This window comes from Onychostoma macrolepis, chromosome 25, assembly GCF_012432095.1.
Source record: "Onychostoma macrolepis isolate SWU-2019 chromosome 25, ASM1243209v1, whole genome shotgun sequence".
Lineage (NCBI taxonomy): Eukaryota > Metazoa > Chordata > Actinopteri > Cypriniformes > Cyprinidae > Onychostoma > Onychostoma macrolepis.
In genome coordinates, this window is record NC_081179.1 from 4829824 (window position 1) to 4855361 (window position 25538).

Here is a 25538-nt window from a genome sequence, read left to right on the forward strand (position 1 = left end):
ATCAAATACCAACAGATAAAAAATCAATAAGTGACTGACTCTGTTAGAAATCTTATAATGGGCCATGTTTGGATCTTCCAACCGTACAATAATCCAAACACAAACCTCAAAAACAACACAAAAATGGGTCACTGAGCACAAAACCAAGCTTCTGCTGGCCATTCCAGTCCTCTGACCTGAACCCTGTAGAAAATGAGTGAACTGAAGAGAAGCACCACCAACATGGAGCTGGGAATCTAAAGGGTCTGGAGTGATTCTGGATGAAGGAATGGTCTCTGATCTCTTGTCAGGTGTTCTCTAACCTCATCAGGCATCATAGGAGAACATTTAGAGGTTTCAAAAAGTATTGAATAAAAGGGAGCCATTAATTGTGGCCAATGTGTATTAGAGAAAAACATTTATTTCATAATGATATTTCCCCCCATTTTAAATTCTTATTATCCAATGAAAGGTTAGCTTTTTGTGAATTTTCTAAATAAAAGATCAAAACGATTAACAATGCAGATTAATTTTCACAGCCTTCTTTGATCATATTTACCAAGGGTGCTGATATTTTTGGCCATGACTGTATATTAATTTCGATAACCTTATTGTAACATTATATTTGAAATTGTGAACATCAAAACAATACATTTTACTATATTTTTGTAGTTCTCTTCTGACTGCATTTTTTTTTAATTATGGTAATTTTTATATTTTTCTTTTTTCTTTTTCACCATTTTTATCCTTTTGAGTTTTTATTAATATATATATATATATATATATATATATATATATATATATATATATAAATATATTAATAATACATTTAAAATGTATCTTACATATTTTATATATTAATAATTCATATATATATGTGTGTGTGTGTGTGTGTGTGTATATATATATATATATATATATATATATATATACACACACACACACACACACACATATATATATGAATTATTAATATATAAAATATGTAAGATACATTTTAAATTACAGGGTTTATATATATATAAGGTGTTTTAAGGTGTTCATTCAGCTAATCTAAAGATTTAAATAAAAATTTCGAATAATTTTGGCATAAACCTTGCAACAACTTTTAAGAAATCTACATTTGTGTCTTCTGACTACAAATCACGCCTCTTGTCGAGCGTAGTTTCGTGCTACGTCGTGTTCTTTCGGTAATTTCCGTTTTGATTCGGTAATTTCCGCTTGCTCTCCTTCCTGTGTTGATACCCCGTCCCCAGTAAAGGCACTCGGAGGCCATTATCCTGCTACCATTTTCTTTTCTTTCATACCCGAAGAAAAAACACCGTTTTAATAAATGACTTATTTATTCGTGCAAGTTGACTAAGCGCTCGCTGGACACCTGCAGCTTTACAAATCGCGAGGGACGCGCGCCTCGCCTCGTCAATCCTTCGGAAAATTTCGGCTGCTTTCGTGCGCCGCTGTTGTGAAATGGACGCGACTGAACCGGCGGCGAAAGCGCTGGAGCTGGGCGACGCGTCTGCGGGAGAGGCGGCGGGTTCGGATACCGAATCGGAGGCCGAAGTCGCCACGATGACTGTGATGGGAGAAGCGGCAAACATCGACATCACCGAGTCTCTACCGAACCCCGACGACGAGACCGCGTTTGCAGGTTAGTGTGCGCATGCGCATCAGCTGATTTTGTGTTTATAACGAATAATTGATTATTGATAACAATGAACATCGATTTCAGTGCACTTCGTGCTGCCTTTTAACCCATTTAATTATCTTTTTTCACTGACTAGTATGGCTTGTTTAACCAACGTTAATATTAAAATCTTATGTTTGGGGGAAACGCAAACAATTCACATCAAACTCTTAAGTAACGTTAATACTTTTCTTCGCATTAAATTGATCAAAAGTGACGTTTATAATGTTACAAAAATGTTTTCAACATTGATATTGCCATTCATTACATTTATAACGAATGGCAATAAAAATGATAATAACTGAGCAGCAAATCAGCATATTAGAATGATTTCTGAAGGATCATGTGACACAGGAATAAATTACATTTTAATATATATATTCAAATAATTGAAATGTGTATATGTAAATATGACCATGGACCACATATATTTCAGAAAATCTGAATAAGTAAGCTTTCCATTGATGTATGGTTTGTTATGATAGGACAATATTTGGCAATATTTCCAAAATCTGGAATATGAGGGTGCAAAAAAATAAAAATATTGAGAAAATCGCCTTTAAAGTTGTCCAAATGAAGTCCTACTAATCAAAAATTAAGTTTTGATATATTTATGGTAGGAAATTTACTTAATATCCTAATGATTTTTGGCATAAAAGAAAAATCTATAATTTTGACCCATTCAATATGTTGTTGGCTATTGCTACAAATATAGCCGTGCTGCTTAAGACTGGTTTTGTGCTCCAGGGTCACATATATACCACATTTTTGACGTATGTGGTTCAGTATGTCATGTGCACAAACACTAAGATCGTTATCATCTTCCCAAAGTCATAAAGTCTGTGTTTTTTTGCAGAGGTGACAGCCGTCACTGTTGGGGACGTCCAGAGTTCAGATGACACTGTGTTCACCTCCACAGTAGCCACAGCAACGTCCATCCCTGAACACGTGCTCGTAAGATAACACACTTCAGCCTCTAAACCCATGAATGATCTAATGTTAAACAGTCTTGAAGCTGACATGATGCAGAATACATTATTTTGTAAAATACAAGGAATGGAAAGGAAAGAAGGAAAGAAAACCTAAATTCACACTCTTACAAAACAAAATACTGGCCGTAGCATGTTACAGTGATGGCGTCTGATGAAAATACCATGATACCTTGATAGAAACCAAAACTGTGGTACTGTATGATTACTACTATATGTTCATATACCATGATAAAACCATGAAAAAAGTTTTATTTGGATGACTTTTTTTATAATCAGTCAAAAAATGTAAAAATCTAAAAGTATTAAATGATGTTAACTTTAAATAATGTTAAATAACTTTATTGTAATGTTTTGTAATGTAATGTATTAGAACTATATTTATATATGATGATAAACCATTTTACATGTTCAAAACAGGCTTATTTAGTATCATTTAGATACTACTATAGTTTTTATGAGTCGGTTGAATTAGTTTTTTTAATTAAGTTTAGTTAAAGTTTTTTTGTGTGTTTGTCATTTTTATTAGTTTTAGTTTTTTTTAATATAATTTTATTATATATATATATTAGTGCTGTTAATCGCGATTAATCGCATCCAAAATAAAAGTTTTTGTTTGCATAATATATGTATGTGCACGATATTTATTATGTATATATAAATATACACACATGCATGTATATATTTAAGAAAAATATGTAACGTTTACATATGAAATATATTTATATATGATATAAATTATATGAATATAAATATATACATGTAAATATTTTCAAAATATATGCTGTATGTGTGTGTATTTGTATATTATATATATATATATATATATATATATATATTAATTTGATTAATATTATTATTTATGCAATTTATACTTTTTAAAATAGTTTTTATTCATTTTATTTCAGTAGTCATTTTAGTACATCAGGTTAAACTAAATGAAAATGAGAAAGGTTTTTTGGCAACTAGCTAGTTGAAATGAAATACAGTTTTCTTATTTTATTTCAAGTAACAAAAATTGTTTTATGGTTTTAGTTTTAGTCCAAAATAATCATGGTACTACCATAGTATATTTATTTATGGTTAGTGTGAAGTAAATGCAAGGACAGATATGTTTTGGATCAAAATAATAATATCATATTTAATATTTCTTAACTGATTGATGTAGACAGGCAGAACCACGCTTCAGATCGGAGACAGTCTGAGTACCCAGAAGGCCACACTGATCGTGGTGCACACGGATGGGAGCATCGTAGACGCCACAGGGCTGAAGGGCACCGCGACACCTATGACACCTGGTAAATTTGATTTGTTTTGTCTTAAATGAACTGCAGTATTTACATGTATTTCTATACGTGTGTCTGTTTTTCCCTCTCAGGCCCTCAAACCCCGAGCACCCCTCTGACGTCTGGACATGATAAGGACGTCTCTAAGTACAACTGGGATCCGTCGGTTTATGACAACGAGCTTCCGGTGCGCTGCAGGAACACCAGCGGGATTCTGTACAAAAGCAGACTGGGCTCAGGTACACAGCCGTCACAAGAGGGCAGCACACGACTGACTGATGCAACTAATTCAGCTGTGTGTCCATGACCTGTTTGAAAACCTCTTAGAAGTGTGCAGGAGATCAAAAACATGATCATCTGTGGGATAAGAAGCTATCAGGACAGTACTTACAGTAACAAAGGCTGCATCCTAATTTGTATACTTACATTACACAGTAGTATGTTCATTGCACGATTTGGGGGGAAAATGTAACTGCGATTATTTCCAGGGGGAAAAAAGTGATTTTGGTTTGTTGTGCTTGTTTGTAGGGCTGCACAATTTGGTCAAACTTTTGTGATTTTATATGAATATGGCTATAAAATAATAATAATAATATTAATAATAATAATTATTATTATTTTTGTTATTATTTCTTTCTAAATAAATATATAAAAATTACCAAATAAAAATAAGATGTATTGCTATTGTAATATTTCACTTGAAAATATATAATTTAATAAAACAATATAATACAATAATTATAATTTAATTTTAAAGTACAACTAAAATTACAATATTAATATTTATGGCTGTCTTAATTTTTGAACATTTAAAATGAGTATTAATTTATAAATTAATAATAATAATAATAATAATTATTAATAATATTAATAATATTATTTTTCATTTAGCAGTGAAATATCATAAAAGTAAAAAAATTAAAAAAAATTAAATTGCAGGGAAAGTTCTCACAGCCGGTTTTGAATTAATCAAACACCTCAAACAATGAATTTTAAGGTAATTAATTCACTAGATGATAATGATTCCATGAAAGTACGAAATAATACACAAAAATAAGATAACGCTTTATAATAAGATTCCATTTGTTAGCATTAGTTAATTACGTTAGTTACACTAGCTACATTAGTAAACCATTTATTAATCTCAGTTATTGCTAAATTAAACCTTGACTAATACGTTATTAAAATGTATTTAAAAAGTTGTATCTGTTGAAATTATTTAATTGACCTGAGCTGATCTGACAATTAACAGTTGTGTTTTATTAACTGACATAACTCTTTTGAAATCCACTGAAAAATAGTATACTATTTGGGCTGCTTTGGCATACAATGGCATACATTTAAGACACACTCATGACTGTTTAGGATGCTTAATATAGGAATTGGGACACAGTCAGTGACTGATCTTTAAACTTTGACCTCAGGGGGCAAAGGGCGCTGTATCAAACACAACAATAACTGGTACACCCCGACTGAGTTTGAGGGCATGTCAGGGAGAGCGAGCAGCAAAGACTGGAAGAGAAGCATCCGCTACGCTGGCCGACCTCTACAGTGTCTCATTCAGGTCAGATCGGCCTTTGGAGGCCACACACACACACACACACATAATCACAACAGAATATGCACAGACATACACAGATCACAGTAGGAACCTTTCCCAAAAAAAAAAAATCCCTAGAGTCTCATTTAGCAGAACAACCCTGTTGCCATATTTGACTGGAGTGTGTGTGTGTGTGTGTGTGTGTTTTGACAGGAGCGTATCCTGAACCCTCATGCAGCGTCCTGTACGTGTGCGGCCTGCTGTGATGATCTGTCAACAGTGAGTGACATGGTGACTCAATCTCATTATTATAATCATAATCATACCACTGACCTGGGTTCACACATACTCAGAGTAAATATGAAAAACAAATATATATTTTTAAGAAAATGACAACTGGAATATAATAATGAATACAAAGAAAACGAGAATGTAAATTAAAAAATACTATACTAATATACTATATAAAGTAATAAATAAATAGAGAAATGATGTTCGTGTCTAAATAGTAAGGGCCAGATTTATGAATCGGTCTTTGTCCGAAATTCTCGTCTGAAATTTTCGCATGTTAAAAAAAAATACGACGTGAAATGCAAATTAAAGACAAACACAGCATCTCATTTACATATTGACCAACGCAATATACCAAGCGCAGCGCAAATTAGCATAGTTGCAAATAAGCAGAGCCGATGCTCATCAGGTGCGGGTGATCTACTTATGACACAGGTGCAAAATAGTTTAAGACATGCTTTTTTTTGAGCGTTAAAATAATGGCTCAAATACCAGTAATTTGACAAGCACAAACATTAGTAAATCGCGTTGCATGATTCATTTTAATACTCTCCTCCCATAACTTTTGCATCTGAAAAGGAAACTCCTACAAATGAATATTCAAGTTCAGGCGCAAAAATAACTGTCCTCACCTTTTCAGCGTTAATTCGACATTGCGCGTAAATCCTAACAGTACTATTTTAACGCCAAAAGACGCTGGCGCACGCTGTTAGTAAATCTGGCCCTAAACCTTTTTGAGAGAAATATGTGAATATATGAATATTAATAAGCATATTATATAAATGAGTATATTATATAAATTATTATTATATAGATACTGTTATTAAAAAGTAATATAAAATAAAATAATTAAATATTAATTATAGACAGGTCAAAAATATGTATTTAAACAAGTGTATATTTGTATATTTATAAATAAATATTAATATATAAAAATGCAAATGAAAATCAAAAATCTGAATAAAATTATGTAATATGAAATAAAATGAAAGATAATGGCCCATGTTCTTGAGTGAAACTATATATTTATATATTAATTATATTGTATTATAAATTATCATGATATAATACTTAAATTGTTATATAAGTATTATTATTATTACACAATAATATAAAATCATAAGGTTAAATATTAAAAAATAATAATAATAATTTCAAACGAGCAATATATTTCTAAATAAATGTTATGTAAAAAGGAATCAAAATAAAAATATACCATGAAATAAAATTAAAACAAAAATGTTATGGTTGTGTCTAAATAGTGAGTGAAATTCAATTATACAGATATATGAATGTTTATTATAGATTTTAATTATATAAAATATTGTTATATAAACATTATTATAAAACAGTAAAAGAATAATAATATACATTTAATAAATATTTAAAAAAAATATTCTGCAAAAATAAATATACAGTGTAAGCGTGTTGCATGTGAATCTGTGCATCTGTGAATCTTTTGGACAGTCTGAAATGAAAAAGTCTTATTTTATTCAGCTTATATAACTAAACTTTCTTTTGGCTGTTTCTTCTGCAGTGCACGAAGGACGGATCTTTCGGAGGAGAGAACATCACCATGGTAATTTGTAATGTCTGAAGTCTCAGTCGTGATGTCATATCGCTCTAGAGACTAATTCTGGATTCTGGTGCCCTTCAGACGGGCCCCGTCAGACTGTTCGTCCCTTATAAACGAAGGAAGAAGGACAGCGAGCGGGCAGCTTCTCCTGAGAAGAAGGAAGTTCAGTCTCCAAAGAACATCACCCTGGGTCCTGGAGCAACATGTAAGATCCGTAACGTTCCCCTGTTCCTCTGTATAGTGATTCTCAATATTAACATCCAGTCAAACGCTGTCGTTCAAGACTGATTACCACCTGCACCTGGTAATAACATCCATCTAAACCATGTGACCAGATTCTGAAAATCCTTTTGCAGCTAAATGAAAATAAATTGACTTAATTTCGTAATTAACTCATTGAAAAAATAATTTTTGTGTCGGTCAGCAACAACATCATAAGCTGGCGTTGATGTAATATATAATATGCTCTCTCTCGCTCTCTCTCTCTCTTTATATAAAGTATATAATAATAATAATTAATTAATTAAAATAAATAAAAAAAACAATCAAAATTTTTTTATAAATACATACATAAATAAATAAAATAATTATAAATAAAATCGCAATTCATTATTCTGACTAAAATATAACACATAAATAATACACAATACATAAATAATATATAATACACAAATTAATAAAACAAAATAAATAAATTCAAAAATAAAACAACAAAATGCATAATTTTCTGCATCTGGCTGATTTATTTAGTTTTTTTATTTTATTATCATTAATTGAATATTGTATTTCAGTTAGATGCAGATAATAATATTTTATTATAATTTTATTTATTTTGTATTTTTAATAATTATTTGTGATTGTATTATTTTATTTATTTTATTTATTTGAATCAAGCAATATTAATATAAAATATTAATATTATGTTAAAAAATTATGCAAAGGAATAAAAATATCAATAAAAATATAGTATGAAATAAAATTATATTTATTTTTATGCTTGCATCTAAATAGTAAACCTTTGAAGTGAAACTTAATATAAATATACAAATGTGTATTATATAAATTTTTGTATAAGTATTAAATAATAATCTTATTATTCCAGTATCCGAAGATCTATATCTTTTTTTTTATCGGTGGTTATGAGTTTTCTGACCGAATATCGAACCGTCTGACGTCTCTCATAAAGATCAGGAAGAGTAATTCTCTCAGGAGACACCGGAAACGGCTCACGACTGTCTGTCTGCTCTCAGTTACAGTGACTCCGTCCGGACAGATCACCACATCAGGCACGCTGACCTTTGACCGAACGGCAACAGGAGAGACGGCGGCCATCATCTCCGACAGCCCAGCGCCTGCTGACGTCTTCACCAACACAACTGGTGAGTGGTGCCTTCACAAGCACTACAGCTAAAGTGTGTTTTTAATAACCAAACCCACGTACTTGCATACTGCTGTTTTAGAAGTATGCAGTATGGGTTTTGTGCACAGTACCTTCTGTAAGTATTGAGTATGTATATTCACTACATTTGCCAAAATGTGCAGTATAGAACAGAGGTATACTGTATCCCACAATGCAATGCACTTGGGTTGACAGTCCATTTCCAGTAAAGCTTTTAAGTTTTTTTATTATTTGTTCAAACTGCAAAAGTTGAGGCATTATTACTTATAAACAAAGTGCATGATAACTGGATGCCCCTTGTATACTGGATGAGTAAAAACAGGCAATCGGATTAAAGCTCTGCCAGAGCGCTTGCGTTTCTTTGTGTGCAATTTGCATCTGAGGGTCATTGACTGGTCCGTCGGCGGTCTGTGATCGTGCCATGTGAGGTTGAGACTCTCTCCCTCTCCGAAGCCCAGGATTGGCCTCTTTCTGGCTCGTTTTTGGCTGGAAACAAAAGGGCTGTTATTTTTAGGCCCCTTTGTGTGAGACGGAGCTCAGCGTGAGACTCTGGTAATGAGCTGTTCTTGTACCCTGTCCAGTTGGGGTGACTTCTGTTAAATGCCACATTTGTAGGACAGAGGGTACGTCGGGTCTGTCCTGATATGGGTCAAGTTTGGACCGTTCGAACCCATCCTTTGAGCAAATGCCGGGACATTTGAATGTGTTACTTCATAACACCTCGAAACCAAAGGTTCCCTTATTATTTCATCAGAGTGTTTCTAGAAATGATTCATTAATTAAGCACCGCTGAAAGTTAATGCATTAACCTTTGAGATTAATTAAACGTTTGATGCTGTTAGATTCACTTAATGTTGTTTTGGCACATCTAGCTAATTTGACATTAAGACTGTTTCATTCTGTGCAATGTTATTTTTAAAGACTTAACAGAAAAAACGATGCCCGAAAAGTGCAAAACAAATCACAATTCTGAAAACAAAATAACAAATTACAACACAACGACAAATCAGATAAACCGCAAAAGGTAGGTATAGTTTGAGACAGCGCCATTGGTGTGAGAATAGATTACTCACCGCTGATTGGACGAGACAGCTGTCAATCAAGGTAAGAAAGAACAGCAGAGCAGTGGTAGAAAGTTCGGAGATGGCCTTAAAGTAACACAGTTGAAATGTATTGTATGAATTGCTCTTACTATGGAATAAAAAAAAAAAATGCATGTACATTTACAACACTGTACTTATATTACCTTTGAATCAGATTACAAAAAAACTAGTTAACACTAATGGCAAGGTGTTTCTAATGGCTACAGTGTCTGGGAGTAACGGTGAATTTGACATAGTTCTCTCTCCGTTCAGTCTCTCTCTCTTTTTTTATTATAAGTTGTGAAAACACTATCGTGGCAATTTTCTTTTGCTATTTGAGCAAATGGAAACGAAACCCCCCCCCCAAAGCAGGCAGAGGTGTGTTAAATTGGGATTTTTGTGGGGCATATTAAGAGTTGAACAGTCTTATTATTCAGAAAATTAAACTGGAATTGAGTTATATCAAACAGTATTAAGGGTGCTATCACACTAGCACTTTTGGTGCGCACCCGGGTTCGATTGATGTCAGAGTTCCGTTTGTTTGGATGTTGAACGCTGTCTTTCGAGCTCGAGCTCACTTCTCGGCCGCCGTAAAAAAACACTTAAGTCTAAAAACATGAACTCAAATAAACTTTCTATGTTTTCCTTGCATTATTGTGAAAGATTTATCGGTATGTTATTTCAAATTAAATATAAATAAATAAAACAAATATTCAGTTAAATTCAATGAAATGATCCAATGAAATATTTCACCTTTTATTTAAAACAGTTTACCTTTCCTGCTGATGTCACCAAGACCTCTTAGGTTTCACAATCAGATCAATTCCTGATGTATAAGGTCATGTGCTACATTTTTTTTTTTTCCGTTGAATATTTTGTTTTAGCATTACATCACTTGCTCACCAATGGATGTGAATGGGTGCCGTCAGAATGAGAGTCCAAACAGCTGATAAAAACATCACAATAATCCACAAGTGATCCACACCGCTCCAGTCCATCAGTTAATGTGTTGTGAAGTGAAAAACTGCATGTTTGTGTAAAACAAATCTATCATGAATGCGTTTTAACATCAACCTGTTGCTTCCGGCTAAAATACTATTCATATATTCTATAATAATGCTTCCTCCAGTGAAAAAGTTGTCTTGTCTGAACCAGGAGAGAAATATGCACAAATCAAACACCATTTACAAGCGAAAACAGATCTTAAGAAATATGTGGGTGGATTTTGATGTGAGAGAGATGGACTTCTTCACTGGAGGAAGCGTTATTATGGTATATTGACTCCAGAAGCAACGATTTAAAGTTAAAACGTCTTAAAGATGGATTTGTTGGATTATTGTGATGTTTTTATCAGCTGTTTGGACTCTCATTCTGACGGCACCCATTCACTGCAGAGCATCCATTGCTGAGCAAGTGATGCAATGCTACATTTCTCCAAATCTGATGAAGAAACAAACTCATCTACATCTTGAATGGCCTGAGGGAGAGTATATTTTCAGCACATTTTCATTTTGGGGTAAACTATTCCTTTAAGTACAATTACAAAAATATTTACAAAATAATTATTTAATTTACTGACAGCCAATGATCCATACATCGCTTTATATCCATCTTTCAAAGTCTTTCTATTCTTGTCTTACTCTCTTCTCAAGAGAAAGGATCATTCTGTCTGAGGGTTGATTTCTGAAGTTGAGGGCAGTCGTCCAGTGTAGATGTTTCGCTCCAGGGAGCGTGACCTCCGATTCAAAGCGGCTCTGTGTCACTGATCCACCACTGTGCTCCGTGTCTCAGGAAATCATCGTTCTCTCCTTCTTTTTATCTCTGTCAGGCTGTGTGTGTCCGAAACGCTTCAGCACTTCTCTTTTAAAGCATCCTGACCTTGACTCGCTTGGACTGATTCGAGAAAAGAACCATAAAAAAGTGTGTTCACAGCCCTGGACCGTAATATTACAGAGAAAATGCATTTCTGCTACTGGAAAAGGGGCGTATATTCTCACACCTCCAAAGTATTGATGTAGGAGCAGCGGCCTAGTGGTTAATGCACATGCTCAGACGCATTGCCACCGTGAGTTCAAATACACCTTTCAGGATTCAAGGAAAATAAAAAATTATTTTTATAAAGAATGTACATTTAGTTTTTTAGATCAGCTAACAAGCAATTGTTCAGGTTTTCATTTGAATTTTAGGTAAAAAAATTTTGTGATTCTTAGTGTTTTTCTTTTCTTTTCTTTTTTTTTTTACAAACATCTATAGTTTTTATATATTTTTATTTCAGTTTTAGTTATTTTGGCACATCGATTTAAATTAAAATGGGAAATTTCATTTTAAATGTAATATTTTAGCAAGTAGCTAAAATAAAAATGTTTTTATTAGTGCTGTCAAACGATTAATCGCATCCAAAATAAAAGTTTTTGTTTACATAATATATGTGTGTGTTCTGTGTATATTTATTATGTATATATAAATACACACACATGCATGTATATATTTCAGAAGAATATGTTGTTTATATATTAAATATATTTATTTATAATATAAATTATATGAATATAAATATAGACATGTAAATACATGTAGATATTTTGAAAATATAAACTGTATGTATGTGTATTTATATATACATAATAAATATACACAGAACACACACATATAATGCAAACAAAACTTTTATTTTTATTAATTAATTAATCGTTTGACAGCACTAGTTTTTATATTTGATTTCAGTTAATGTTTTTTTTTTTTTAAATTCCTGTGTTTTTTTTTCATTTTAGTAGTTTTTGTTATTTATTTTAAATATGAGTATATAGTTTTTATTCATTTTATTTCAGTTTTTTTATTTTAGCTCAGTTAAACATTTTTATTTTATTTTAATATTTTAGCAACTAGCTAAAATAAATAAATAAATATATATATATATATATATATATATATATATATTCTATTTTATTAGTGTTTAAAAAAAAATTTTTATTTGTGTTTAAAAAAATGTTTAGTAGTTTTTGTTATTTATTTGTAAATATGAGTATATAGTTTTTATTCATTTTATTTCAGTTTTTGTTATTTTAGCTCAGTTAAACATTTTTATTTTATTTTAATATATATATATATTCTATTTTATTTCGGTTCATGTTTATTTTACTTTAGGTACAAAAAATTTTTTTTTAGTTTTTTTACCATTAGCCATCTGTAATAACCCTGGAGAGCAGTTTCTATAAAATTCATATATATTATATGTATATTATTCATATATATATCAAAAAATTTCACCACAAAATATATGCCCATATTTACACACAAACACTCAGGTGAAATGTGTCATTTGTGCTTAAGGTGTAGCATAGTTTGATTAAATAGTGATTCTTGACTTAGCATATATATCTTACTTGCATATCTATAAAATAGATTTTATAACCACAATCCTTATCTCAAATGACTGGAAACTCTGGGCTTGTGGCATATCACGATTCGGTTTTGCCCTCTTCTACTCATTATTTCAGCGTCCCTATTAATAAAAGTGACAAAAAGGCCAAAAATAAAAAGCTACAATTTATATTCTCTCTCATAACCTCTTCATTCTGTTTGAGTCCCCTAATACGAATACCAAAGTATTTTTTATCAGATATAAGCCATGTTTGAGTTGGCAGATGCTTTTATCTCCGAAATAAGGGGATAAAGTGTATTTCCTAACAGCAGGACATGTCAGATCTATTGAATTATGGGAGATGTTTGAGCTAAAACACACAGACTGATGTTTGACTATACAATCTGAGGCTCAGATTCTGTATTTCGAGGCACGTTCACGTATGTTTCATCCTGTAGACAAAGAAACACAAATGAGATGAGTTGTTTCTCCTAGATGGCATTGAGATTCAAATGTAGTCAACATGAAATAGTGTTCGTCTGGGTCGAGTCCTGACTGAGACCGTCCTTTCCTGTCTGTCCGGCCCACATTTCCGAACCCGCCTGGTCTTTTTTAGAACAAAAAGCTTTTAAAATGAAATGTGGGTCAGGGTTAAAGGGAGATCAGATGAGGACGGACTGTAAATGTGCTAGTCAAGGTCGTACCTGTCAGAACGCCCGTTCACCTCTACAAAATCACGTCCCAGAGGAACATTTAATCGCTCATTACTCTGGAGACGGAGGTTAGGCTTCATCCCGAATGTGTTTCTCCTCAGTGTTGACCACCCTTCCTGCGCTGGCGGTGGTCCCTCAGCAGGCCGTGGTGCAGTCTAAACCCTCTCCGGCGGGGCCGCTCATGAACGGGCTGGAGACGGCCGAGCAGCGCACGTGGCTTTACCTGGAGGAGATGGCCAATACACTGCTCAACAACGTCCAGCAACTCAAAGTGCTCATCGCACAGGCCAAACAAGCCAGTCAGAGCGGAGCGCATGCCGCCATCAGCCCAGACAAAAACAGCACCGTCAGGAAAGAGGTGACAGAAATACTGGATTCAAACAATCACAACCACTAAACTGGTCTCAGGTCAGTGTTGGGGAAAGTTACTTTTAAAAGTAATGCATTGCGATATTGCGTTACTCCCTAAAAAAAGTAACTAATTGCGTTACTTTTATGGAAAGTAATCAGCGTTGGATAAGTTACTCTAAAAAAGTAATTAATTACTAGTTACTAATTACATCTTCAACAGTGTAATTAGATTACTGTACAAATTACTCTCTCCAAAAAGTATTTGATTTCTTATTACTAATTACTTTTTATAACCTTGACAAGTTAATGATACAAGGATAGACATGAAATGGTTCTTTTAATTCTTTCAAGTAACTACATAAATTATTCTGGTCACACTTTAGATTAGGGTCCAATTCTCACTATTAACTATGACTTTTGCCTCAATATACTCCTAATTACTGCTTATTAATATTTAGTAAAGTAGTTGTTAAGTTTAAGAATTGAGTAGGATTAAAGAATTAGAATAAGGTCTTCAGAATAAGACATTAATATGTGCTTTTTAAGTCAAGTCAAGTCAAGTCACCTTTATTTATATAGCGCTTTTACAATACAGATTGTGTCAAAGCACTTAACAGTATCAAATTGGAGGATAGAGTGTCAGTAATGTATAATGATAAGATTAAACACTCAATTTTCAGTTAAAGACATTTCATTATTGAATTCAGAGATGTCATTGTCTAGCTCAGTTTAGTTTAAATAGTATCTGTGCAATCAAATCGGCGATAATCGCTAGAAATTAAGTGTCCCCAACTGAGCAAGCCAGAGGCGACAGCGGCAAGGAACCAAAACTCCCTCTGTGACAGAATGGAGAAAAAAAAAAACCTTGGGAGAAACCAGGCTCAGTCGGGGGGCCAGTTCTCCTCTGACCAGACGAAACCCGCAGTTCAAAAGTTTCTATTTCTATTTTAATTTTGTTAATTTTGTTATTAAGTAATAATAAACAGCCAATATCCCAGAAATATTCATGTTAATAACCAACAAGTTAATAGTGAGAATTGGACACTAAAGCGTTACCAATATACTTATTAACTCACCAAAGTATTTAAAGTGAGAAGGGTACATAAAAAGCATGCATTTTAAGGTTAGACTTTAAATTTTGTTGTTAAATCCACTATTGTATTGTATGTAAATGTTCTACAGTCTATACACAGTATTAAGTTCAATTACATAAGAAGTAACTGTAATTAAATTACAGAAAAAACAAGAGTAATCCCTTACTTTACTTTTTCAAGGGAAAAGTAATTAAATTACAGTAAGTAATTACTTAGTAATTAGTTACACCCAACACTGAAAGTAATGCATTACATTAACATATTTAGTCAGTCAATAAATGAGAAAGCAAAATAACTTGCATTACTTATTTGAAAAAGAAAACTCGCATATTTTCTTGTAAATAAAAAAGTAATACTTTACTAGTTACTTGGAAAAGTAATCTGATTACGTATAACTCGCGTTACTTGTAATGCGTTACCCCCAACACTGCCTGTGGTGAAAATTAAGTTTTTAACGTTGTTTATCTGGTGTTTTTAATATACTTAAAGACGAACCAATTAAAGATTATTTAAATTTTGCTACTATCCATTATGTAGTTAACCGAGTGGTGGAAATAGTTGAGATGTTGTGGAGGGGACTAATTTGCATATTTATAGAGTTGCACATGCTAAATGAGGTAGGTGCTGTAGAGTTATATTTAGGCCATTTTAAAGCATGAAGAAATTATTTTCACAAAAAAAAAAAAAAAATCATGTCATTTTGATTATCAAAGTTGGATTTTAAGGAATAAAATAGTGCACGGGGACTTAATTGGGTAATTTAATAAAATTAAAAGAGTTTAACAAACTCAAAACTTCCCGATATACACTAAAAAGAGCATTTATTACAACTATTTATGACTGTGATGGCATAACCATAAATGCATATGGAAATTTGTTGGGTGTTTATATATACATGCATTAGCAAAATGGCCACAAAAGTGTGAAAAATGATCATAAGAACTAAATTATGACTGTTTTTGGTCTAAGAAATGTGCTAATGTTATGCTTAACAGAAAAAAGTCATTTAAGTCAAAGGATATTATCTGTCTAAATACATTTTCCTGTTCTTATTATGAATGATCCACCAGTACATGATAGTTCAAATAAAAAAAAAAGGTTGTTTTGTATTTGTTCAACAAAATATTTCAAATCTGAAACAACTTTCCTTCCTGCTGATGTCATTAAGGGCGGCCTAAGTTTCAGCCAATTTGTGTTGGAGATGTTTCAGTATATGGAGTCGTCCACAATAACTGAATGCAAAAACTAAATTATGATTGTTTCGTGTCAAAGAAACCTTTACAGACATTATAAGTGGACCAGAGGGGAGAAGTTTATTCTATGACCCCTATATTCATGTTTTTCTCTCTCAGTCCTTTCAGAGTCAGCTGTCACTCAGTGAAGAACCTGAGGGGAAAATCACTGAAATTATCATTAAGGTAAATCTCTCTCTGTTATCATATCGGTGTTATTTTGTTATCATTAATATACTTTATTAATATTTTGAATTTGACTTTATTTATACATTGTATTTTTAAATTTAATTTTACTTTTATAATTATTTTGTTTTGTGTTTTGGTCATTTTTTATTACTTTTTTATTTTTTAAACGCCTATTAAGTTTTATTTTTATTTTTAGTTATTTATCTTCAGCTTTAACTAAATAAATAAGGAGAAATTTTGCCTTGATAACTAGCTTGTGTTAATGTTTATTTCAAGTAACAGTTTTTGATGGTTTTAGTTTTATAATAACCCTGGCTTGGTTTGCTTTACATTTTCTTGTGTTGTTCAATTTCTGTTTGCATAGTAAATGCAATAAACCATCTGACAAACCTCTAAGTAATATAATTCAAAATAATATTATAGTCTAACCAAGCAATATTAGTTTAACTGTAGGTTCTTTATTCTTGCCAAACAGTCTCAGTAACAGATATGCAAGTACACTGAATATTTTTCCGCATTACTGAATGTGGCTCATCAGACTTAATGGAGCAGAGCTCTGAGTTTTCTAATGTGGCTCATGTGGGGCTCTGCTGATGTAGTTGGCGTGTGTCGCAATAGGGCCGGACTCCGGCGGTGTAAACACTGACCGTCACACACCATCACCCGCTGTGTTTGGCAGGTGCTTCGCTTCAGATGTGACAGAGAGAGAGAGTGAAGCAGGACTATCATAATCTGCAGCTGAAAACACACAGATGCTCCACGGGAAAACGCCAATAGATCTTTTGCTTGTTTAAAATGCCAGTCTGTGTTGAGGCTAAAATGAATATTCTGGCATTATTTGCTCTCCCATGTATTGTTCTAAACATGTATCCTGTTATTTCTTTATTGAACACTAAAGAGAAGATTTTGCAGAATGTCCAGGCTGCTCTTCATTCACTTGACAGGAGATATGTGCTTTGATATTCACACTGTTTTTACTCATATTCATAATGTTTTTACCAACATAAATTTGTATATTAATAGTTGTCACAACATTTTAGGTCTAAAAATGATTAATTCATATTATAATAGTTTTAATATTATGAAATAGTATTTATTCATTTATTAGTATATATTAGTGTTAGTGTGTGTGTGTATGTGTATATACAGGTGCTGGTCATATAATTAGAATATCATCAAAAAGTTTATTTATTTCACTAATTCCATTCAAAAAGTGAAACTTGTATATTATATTCATTCATTACACACAGACTGATATATTTCAAATGTTTATTTCTTTTAATTTTGATGATTATAGCTTACAGCTCATGAAAGTCAAAAATCAGTATCTCAAAATATTAGAATATTTACATTTGAGTTTGAATAAATGACCATCCCTACAATATAAATTCTGGGTATCCCTTGTTCTTTGAAACCACAATAATGGTGAAGACTTGGCAATGATCCAGAAGACGAACATTGACACCCTCCACAAAGAGGGTAAGTCACAGAAGGTCATTACTCAAAGGTGTGGCTGTTTACAGAGTGCTGTATCAAAGCATATTAAATGCAAAGTTGACTGGAAGGAAGAATTTGGGTAGGAAAAGGTGCACAAGCAACAGGGATGACCGCAAGCTTGAGAATACAGTCAAGCAAAGCCGATTCAAACACTTGGGAGAGCTTCACAAGGAGAGAACTGAAGCTGGAGTCAGTGCATCAAGAGTCACCACACTCAGACGTCTTCAGGAAAAGGGCTACCAAGCCACTTCTGAACCAGAGACAACGTCAGAAGCATCTTAACTGGGCTGTGGAGAAAAAGAACTGGACTGTTGCTCAGTGGTTCAAAGTCTTCTTTTCAGATGAAAGTAAATTTTACATTTCATTTTGAAATCAGGGTTCCAGAGTCTGAAGGAAGAGTGGAGAGGCACAGAATCCATGTTGCTTGAAGTCCAGTGTTAAGTTTCCACAGTCAGTGATGATTTGGGCTGCCATGTCATCTGCTGGTGTTGGTCCACTGTGTTTTCTGAAGTCCACAGTCAACGCAGCCATCTACCAGGAAATTTTAGAGCACTTCATGCTTCCTTCTGTTGACAAGCTTTATGGAGATGCTGATTTCATTTTCCAGCAGGACTTGGCACCTGCCCACACTGCCAAAGGTACCAAAAGCTGGTTCAATGACCATAGTGTTACTGTGCTTGATTGGCCAGCAAACTCGCCTGACCTGAACCCCATAATCTATGGGGTATTGTCAAGAGCAAGATGAGACACCAGACCCAACAATGCAGATGAGTTGAAGGCCACTATCAGAGCAACCTGGGCTCTCATAACACCTGAGCAGTGCCACAGACTGATCGACTCCATGCCACGCCGCATTGCTGCAGTAATTCAGGCAAAGGAGCCCCAACTAAGTATTGAGTGCAGTACATGCTCATACTTTTCAGTTGGCCAAGATTTCTAAAAATCCTTTCTTTGTATTGGTCTTAAGTAATATTCTAATATTTTGAGATATTGATTTTTGACTTTCATGAGCTGTAAGCTCTAAACATCAAAATTAAAAGAAATAAACATTTGAAATATATCAGTCTGTGTGTAATGAATGAATATAATATACAAGTTTCACTTTTTGAATGGAATTAGTGAAATAAATCAACTTTTTGATGATATTCTAATTATATGACCAGAACCTGTATATATGCTATTTGATTTTATTCGCTCAAAAATAGCAATATTGTAAAATATAGTTAAAATAACTTTTCTATTGTAATAATATATTTTGGAATGTAATTTATTTGTATTATGGCAAAAATGACTTTTCAGCCGCCATTATTTCAGCATGTGTATATACATACATACATTAAAGATTAAAGCATCAATAATAATAGCACAAGTTGTATGAACCAATTTTTAGTTTTTTAAACAAAATTCAGAACAATTAAATTCCCATTTAAAATTTTTGCAATTAATATTTGATTGCAAGGAAGTAGAATTCAAAGAGATTCAAAGAAATGAATGACTAATTAATTTTATTTTTTAAGTTAAAACCATAAAGTTTGAAAGTTCATAGGATAGAGAAAAAGATATATACATGCATACATAAAACTATTCTCTTAATAGTATTGTTAGTAACACTAGTATGTTCTCTTCTGTGTTCCAGCACACGTGTATGAACTGCGGTCGAGAGGCGTCCAGTGAGTGTACGGGCTGCCATAAAGTCCATTACTGCTCTGGCTTCTGTCAGCGGAAGGCAAGTCCAGCCCTAGCAATCACCATCATATTACAGTGGTTAGAGCCTCTTTATTATTGGATCCGTCTTTCTGCAGGACTGGAAGGAGCATCAGCTGAGCTGCTGTCCGCCGGGCACGACTGTCAGCATTCAGGAAGACGCTCAGATGGCCGGTGTGGAGGTGGAGAAAGGGAAGGCCTAGCGTTCCCACCACAGGACCGCGACGTATGAAGTCTAGATGGGTGATCGCTTCCGTTCATGTGTTTTAGTTTAGCTATAAAGCCTCGTGGTAGCAGCCCCCTTACACCCTGTGACATATAGGGCATACATGGATGGCGTCTGTACTGAACCATTTCAGCGGTTTCACCATCTCACTATGGATTTTGTATGTGAATATAATCCTTAAAGCGGTAGTTCACCAAAAATCATTTACTCACCCTTATGTTTTTCCAAGCCTGTATGACTTTTTGAACACAATGCGTTATACCCGAGCTCACAATTTCCATAAAATGAAGACATAAAATGAACAGTTTTTAAGCTCTTAAATGGAAAAATAAAAAACGTCAAAGTAATCCACGTGACCTGAAATTTAAGATAATCACGCCGTTGTAGGTCTCAAATCTATGAAAGCTTGTTTCCGGCACAAGAAAAATAAAATAAAATGGGTAATTGCTATTTTTTGTTTATATCAAAATTTTGACTTTTCTCTCGCAATTCTGACAAAAAATTGGGAATGTGACATAAACTTGCAATTGAGAGAAAAAAATCAAAATAGTAAGATAAAAAGTTGCAATTACCTGTTTTTTTACCATGATGGAAAAAAAGCAATTGAGCAATTCAGACTTTTTTTTCTTCATAATTCTAACTTTTTTCTTGAAAATACGAATTTATCTCACAATTCTTTTTTTTTTTTTTTTCTTTTAGAATTGCAAGAAAAGAGTCAGAAATGTGAGATTAAAAATCGCAATTACTATATTCTTTTAGTTACATACGAAAAAAAAAAAACTGAATTGCGAGATCAGTCAGAATTGTGAGAAAAAATTCAGAATTTATATCTCACAATTCTGACTTTTTTCTCAGAATTGTGGGTTTCTAAAAAAATGTCTGAATCGGAGATAAAAAGTCACAATTACCTTTTTTATTTTTTAACCCATGGTGGAAACAAGCTTGCATATAAATCTCATTCATGCATACTAATTTTTAAAAATTTCCCCCCCCCAAATTTTTTTGAGCTAGTCACACAAAGAGCAGCTCAAAACATATTATTTTGTGTCCCACGGGAGAAAGTCAGTCAAACAGGTCTGGAACACCATGAAGTTGAGTAAATGATGACAGAAGTGTTTTTTTCTTGTTTTTTTTAGGTGAATACTCCTTTAATTGGACAATAATATATTTTCAGAAACTAAATCTAATGAAGGATTACATTTTTACAGTGTTTTCAAAACAAAACAAAAATAAATGGGAAACTTTGAGTTTTTTCATGCCTCTTTATTCAATGGATTTTGGATTTGTGGCCACACACACGTAAAGTGCATTATCATGATAACGTTTTTTAATGGATATGACACATTGTAGAGATTAGCTGAGTTTTTAAGCCACACATCTGACCCATGCGAAATAATCCAGACCTAAAGTTATGCCAACGTGAACTTGCAATAATCAAAGGACAGAAACCTTACCAGATTTCACATTCAAAATTCCCTGTTGTTCACCTAAAGAAGTCACATTGTACACTTTCTGCATAATCCAATTATTAGTCAAGGGTTTTTGCACTCGATAATAATTGAACTTTTCATGACCGCTTACCACTCTATTTCTGAACAGGCCATTTTGCTAATGTAGCTGAATGACCTCTATATGTGAAATGAGTATTTATAAGCCAACATCGGCCTCTAAAACAAAACTGCTTTACATTGTGACGCATTCATTAATCAGTCAGCAAACAAACTGTTAAAATCAGACTGATATGATTAGACATCTTGTTAAAAATAAGCTGTAGTCAGTCTAATCAGCGACAATATGTATCCTACTTCCTTTTTATTACTTCACTGTGATTGGGTTATTAAGAAATGCACTGTAGGTGGTCGTGTTAATATTGTTAAACTATTTTTGTAGCTCATTTTCAATAAATGCTCTTTTTTTCACTAGGGAGGATGTTTTGAGTTCTGAAACTTACAGTGAGTTTTCCTACTGCAATGAACTTTCCTTCAACTGATGTCTTATAATGCGACCCATTTAAGATGTCTGATTCTGATCTGTGGTGCTGAAAGTGTTCAGACACTTTATTACTTGTGCCAATTTTGAGTGAGTTTCTTTAGAGGTTCCTAGCTCAATTTTGGAGGATATCTGAATACAATACACAACCTCAACTTCAGATTTCCCACGAGCACCCTTGGCTGATAGTTTGCCGCAGGACGGTGTTTTTATTACCTCCCTTTCGTACCTCGATGTCCAAATGTGAATCGATACATGGGGATAGAAAATTGTTGGGGGAATTATGGGAAGGGCGCTCGACGGCTTTAGCCAAAGAGCCAGTCAGTGACGCCAGAATCATCTAAAGAGACACGTCTGGACAGAACGGTAGTGATTTTCCATTACGCAGGTCAGTGAAGCAACAGATACTACACAGAGCAAATACGACAGTGGGGTTTACTGTTGTTTGAAAGCTGATACTGTATATAGCACCATTCTGAGAGTGTGTGTGTGTGTGTGTTGCTTGAAAGAAGGTGAAAATAGAATACTGCGATCATAAACATTCCTATTCACATGGAATTAGATTTTTCACGTGAAACACAGCAGGTAATTTTTAGTGAGGTTTTGTAAGGAAAAACAGGTTTTTGGACAATGTTTTAGCTGACATCTTCAGGGAACTGTCTGAAAAGAGTTCAAAGTTATACAAGTTATGAACATTCTTCCAGTAATGTTAACACAACGTTCATTCAAAGTGATCAGGTCTTTAATAACGGTGTCAAAACATTATGAAACGTTTTAGTGGTAAACTGCTTTCCTGTAGCTCAAATAGTAGAGCGTGGTGCTAACAATGCCAAGGTCATGGGTTCGATTCCCAGGGAAAACAAGAGCTGATAAAATGTGAAAACTGTGACTTGAATGCAATGTTAGTTGCTTTTAAGCGTCTGCTAAATGCATAAATGTAAATGTAGTTGAATGCTCATTAGATAACTTTTTAAAGAACATTCAGAAACAATGTTTTCAGAACTTAACGAGAGCATTGGCAAAATCTTTTTAGGACATATTTTGTTAGCTGGGAGGTCTCTGACCTTCTGACTTGCAATTTTCTGTAAGTTTGCGGCCAGATTTAAAAAACAAAAATGGAAATTGCCCTAAAAGTTCTGTAATCACTGTAATAACAGTAATAATTCAGCTTCTGTGGTTATGGACAAACGCTGTCAGTAGAGTTTAACCTGTACTGAAGCAGAAGTCCTGAATGAAGGGTCTCCGTGCTTGAGGGAAAGATTCTCCAGGGTTGTCTTGTCAAATCTTCCTCCTTTCACTCATTCTCTCTCAATCTTTCTTTTCATGTGTCTCTCATCATTTCTTGATACGTGTTCTCATATCAAGGTCAGATCTGTTATATTGCTCTCTTAAAAACCTGGAGTCCAAAAATACCCTTGTGAGAAATTATGTCTGTCTAGGACAAACTGAACAATAAGGACCTTGCAGAAGTTACTTCGATCGTCTCTGAAGGTCTTTTAAATGGCGTATTCTGGACTTGAGCAGAATCGAAAATCTGTCATCATTTACTTACCCTTATGTTAATTTTTATACAGTTTCTTGTTTTAGATTCCGAATAAACTGACATTTCATTTTAGTCTAAAATAAGATGATATAAAAGCATATTCACAGCATATGATTAGCACGTAACTTTGACTTTTTCAAGTTAATGTGAGTATTCTCTGTATTTTTGTTTACTTGTTGTAATATTACATTTATATTGTGTATAAATATGAATAATCTCATATGTATAGGACTCATTCGTGGCAGATGAAAATGGGATTTGGAACGACATGAAGGTGAGTAAATGATTTTTGCACGAACTAGACACTCCTTCACTTTTATCTCATTGTAGGTAAACAAGAAAACCCACCCTTTTGTGTGTGCATCTATATTTCCCACCTAATCTATTTTGTATTCATACACCTCAGCGGGAGAGCTCGGAAAAACCGAGGTTATTCTCGAAAGATGAGGCACCGTCAAAGTGGTTCCTGCCGGAACCTGTTGAGATCTGACATTTACACTAAAAGCTTTTTCTTTTTTTCTGACATTTCCATGTTAGTAATGGTAATGAGGACTGTATTAGGGGTTCTGCTGAGAAGATGCTGCTGCTTTTTTCCTTGAAAGGTGATTCTGGTGTGTGAAGTTTATTTTTGGAAAGCTGTGGTGACCCTGGAGTGGAATTTATGAGAGGAAGGCCATTCATTCTTCAAGAAAACAGGTCATTTAACCTTTTCATAGAAAAAAATAATTACATTTTTGAAAGCGTTTAGATTTAGGATTTGCATCAAATGAATAATCTCATAGAGGATTGTGGGCGTGGCTCTTTTGAGCTAAGCCAGTAAGCAATCACCTAAAACACCCTAGAAACACAAACAACCACTCAGAACTCCTTAGTAACCGCATAGCAACGGTCTGGTAACCACCCAGAACACCCTAGAAACTGCATAGCAACACACACAAAAAACTTAGAACACATAATTAACTGGATAGCAACACAAAAACACTAAGAACACCTAATTAACTGCATAGTAACGCCCAGGCAACCACCCAGAACACCTCAGAAACTGCATAGCAACACAAGCAACTACTCGGAACACATGAGTAACTGCATAGTAATGGTTTAGCAACAATCCAGAACACCCCAGAAACTGCATAGCAACACAAACAACCACTTAAATTGCATAAGTAACTTCATAGCAACGCCCTGGGAACTACTCAGAACACCCCAGAAACTGCATAGCAACACAAACAACCACTTAAAATGCATAAATAACTGCATAGCAACGCCCTGGGAACTAGAACACCCCAGAAACTGCATAGCAACAGAAGCAACCACGTAGAACAATCCAACATGGTGCCAGAGTTTTGCAAAGGCAAAAACACTAATATTGGTTTATATTTATGCATTTGACAGATTAAATTGCATTCAAGAGACACATTTATGTTTGATCAGTTCTTGCTTTTTCTAGGAATCAAATCCATGACCTTAGTGTTGCTAGTGCCATGAACACGGTTTGAGCTACAGGAAAGCTTCCTTTTATATTGTTTAAACTTAAAATCTCTTATATAATAGAATAGCTTCTCATATTCTAGTATTGATTTTTTTTTTTTTTTTTAAGTTCCTTCTTTTGAGATTTCTTATTTATAGCTTCTAATTTTTAGGAAATAAAATTACAGATCAATCTCTTTAATGTTTAAATTGGGTCTCCCAGACAGCAATGATATTAAGTGGAGATCATATGGAAACCCCAGTTTTCCTGCTTCTCGTTTCTCTTGAGAAAAAGTAAGTAATATCACATTTCTTTTCTAGAGTTTCAATCCGTGCTCCATTTTAC

General features: G+C 33.7%; 1 protein-coding gene across 1 annotated transcript; it reads left to right on the forward strand.

Moving 5' to 3' along the window:
• Nucleotides 1-1160: 1160 nt before the first annotated feature.
• On the forward strand, nt 1161-21885 carry deaf1 (DEAF1 transcription factor). The gene is made up of 13 exons (XM_058766269.1): nt 1161-1627; nt 2520-2617; nt 3821-3950; nt 4031-4177; nt 5363-5502; nt 5692-5757; nt 7307-7348; nt 7427-7550; nt 8596-8724; nt 14002-14258; nt 16698-16763; nt 19900-19989; nt 20066-21885. Exons 1-13 carry the CDS (start codon nt 1447-1449, stop codon nt 20168-20170), a joined length of 1575 nt encoding a protein of 524 aa, XP_058622252.1. The 5' UTR covers nt 1161-1446; the 3' UTR covers nt 20171-21885.
• Nucleotides 21886-25538: the final 3653 nt, after the last annotated feature.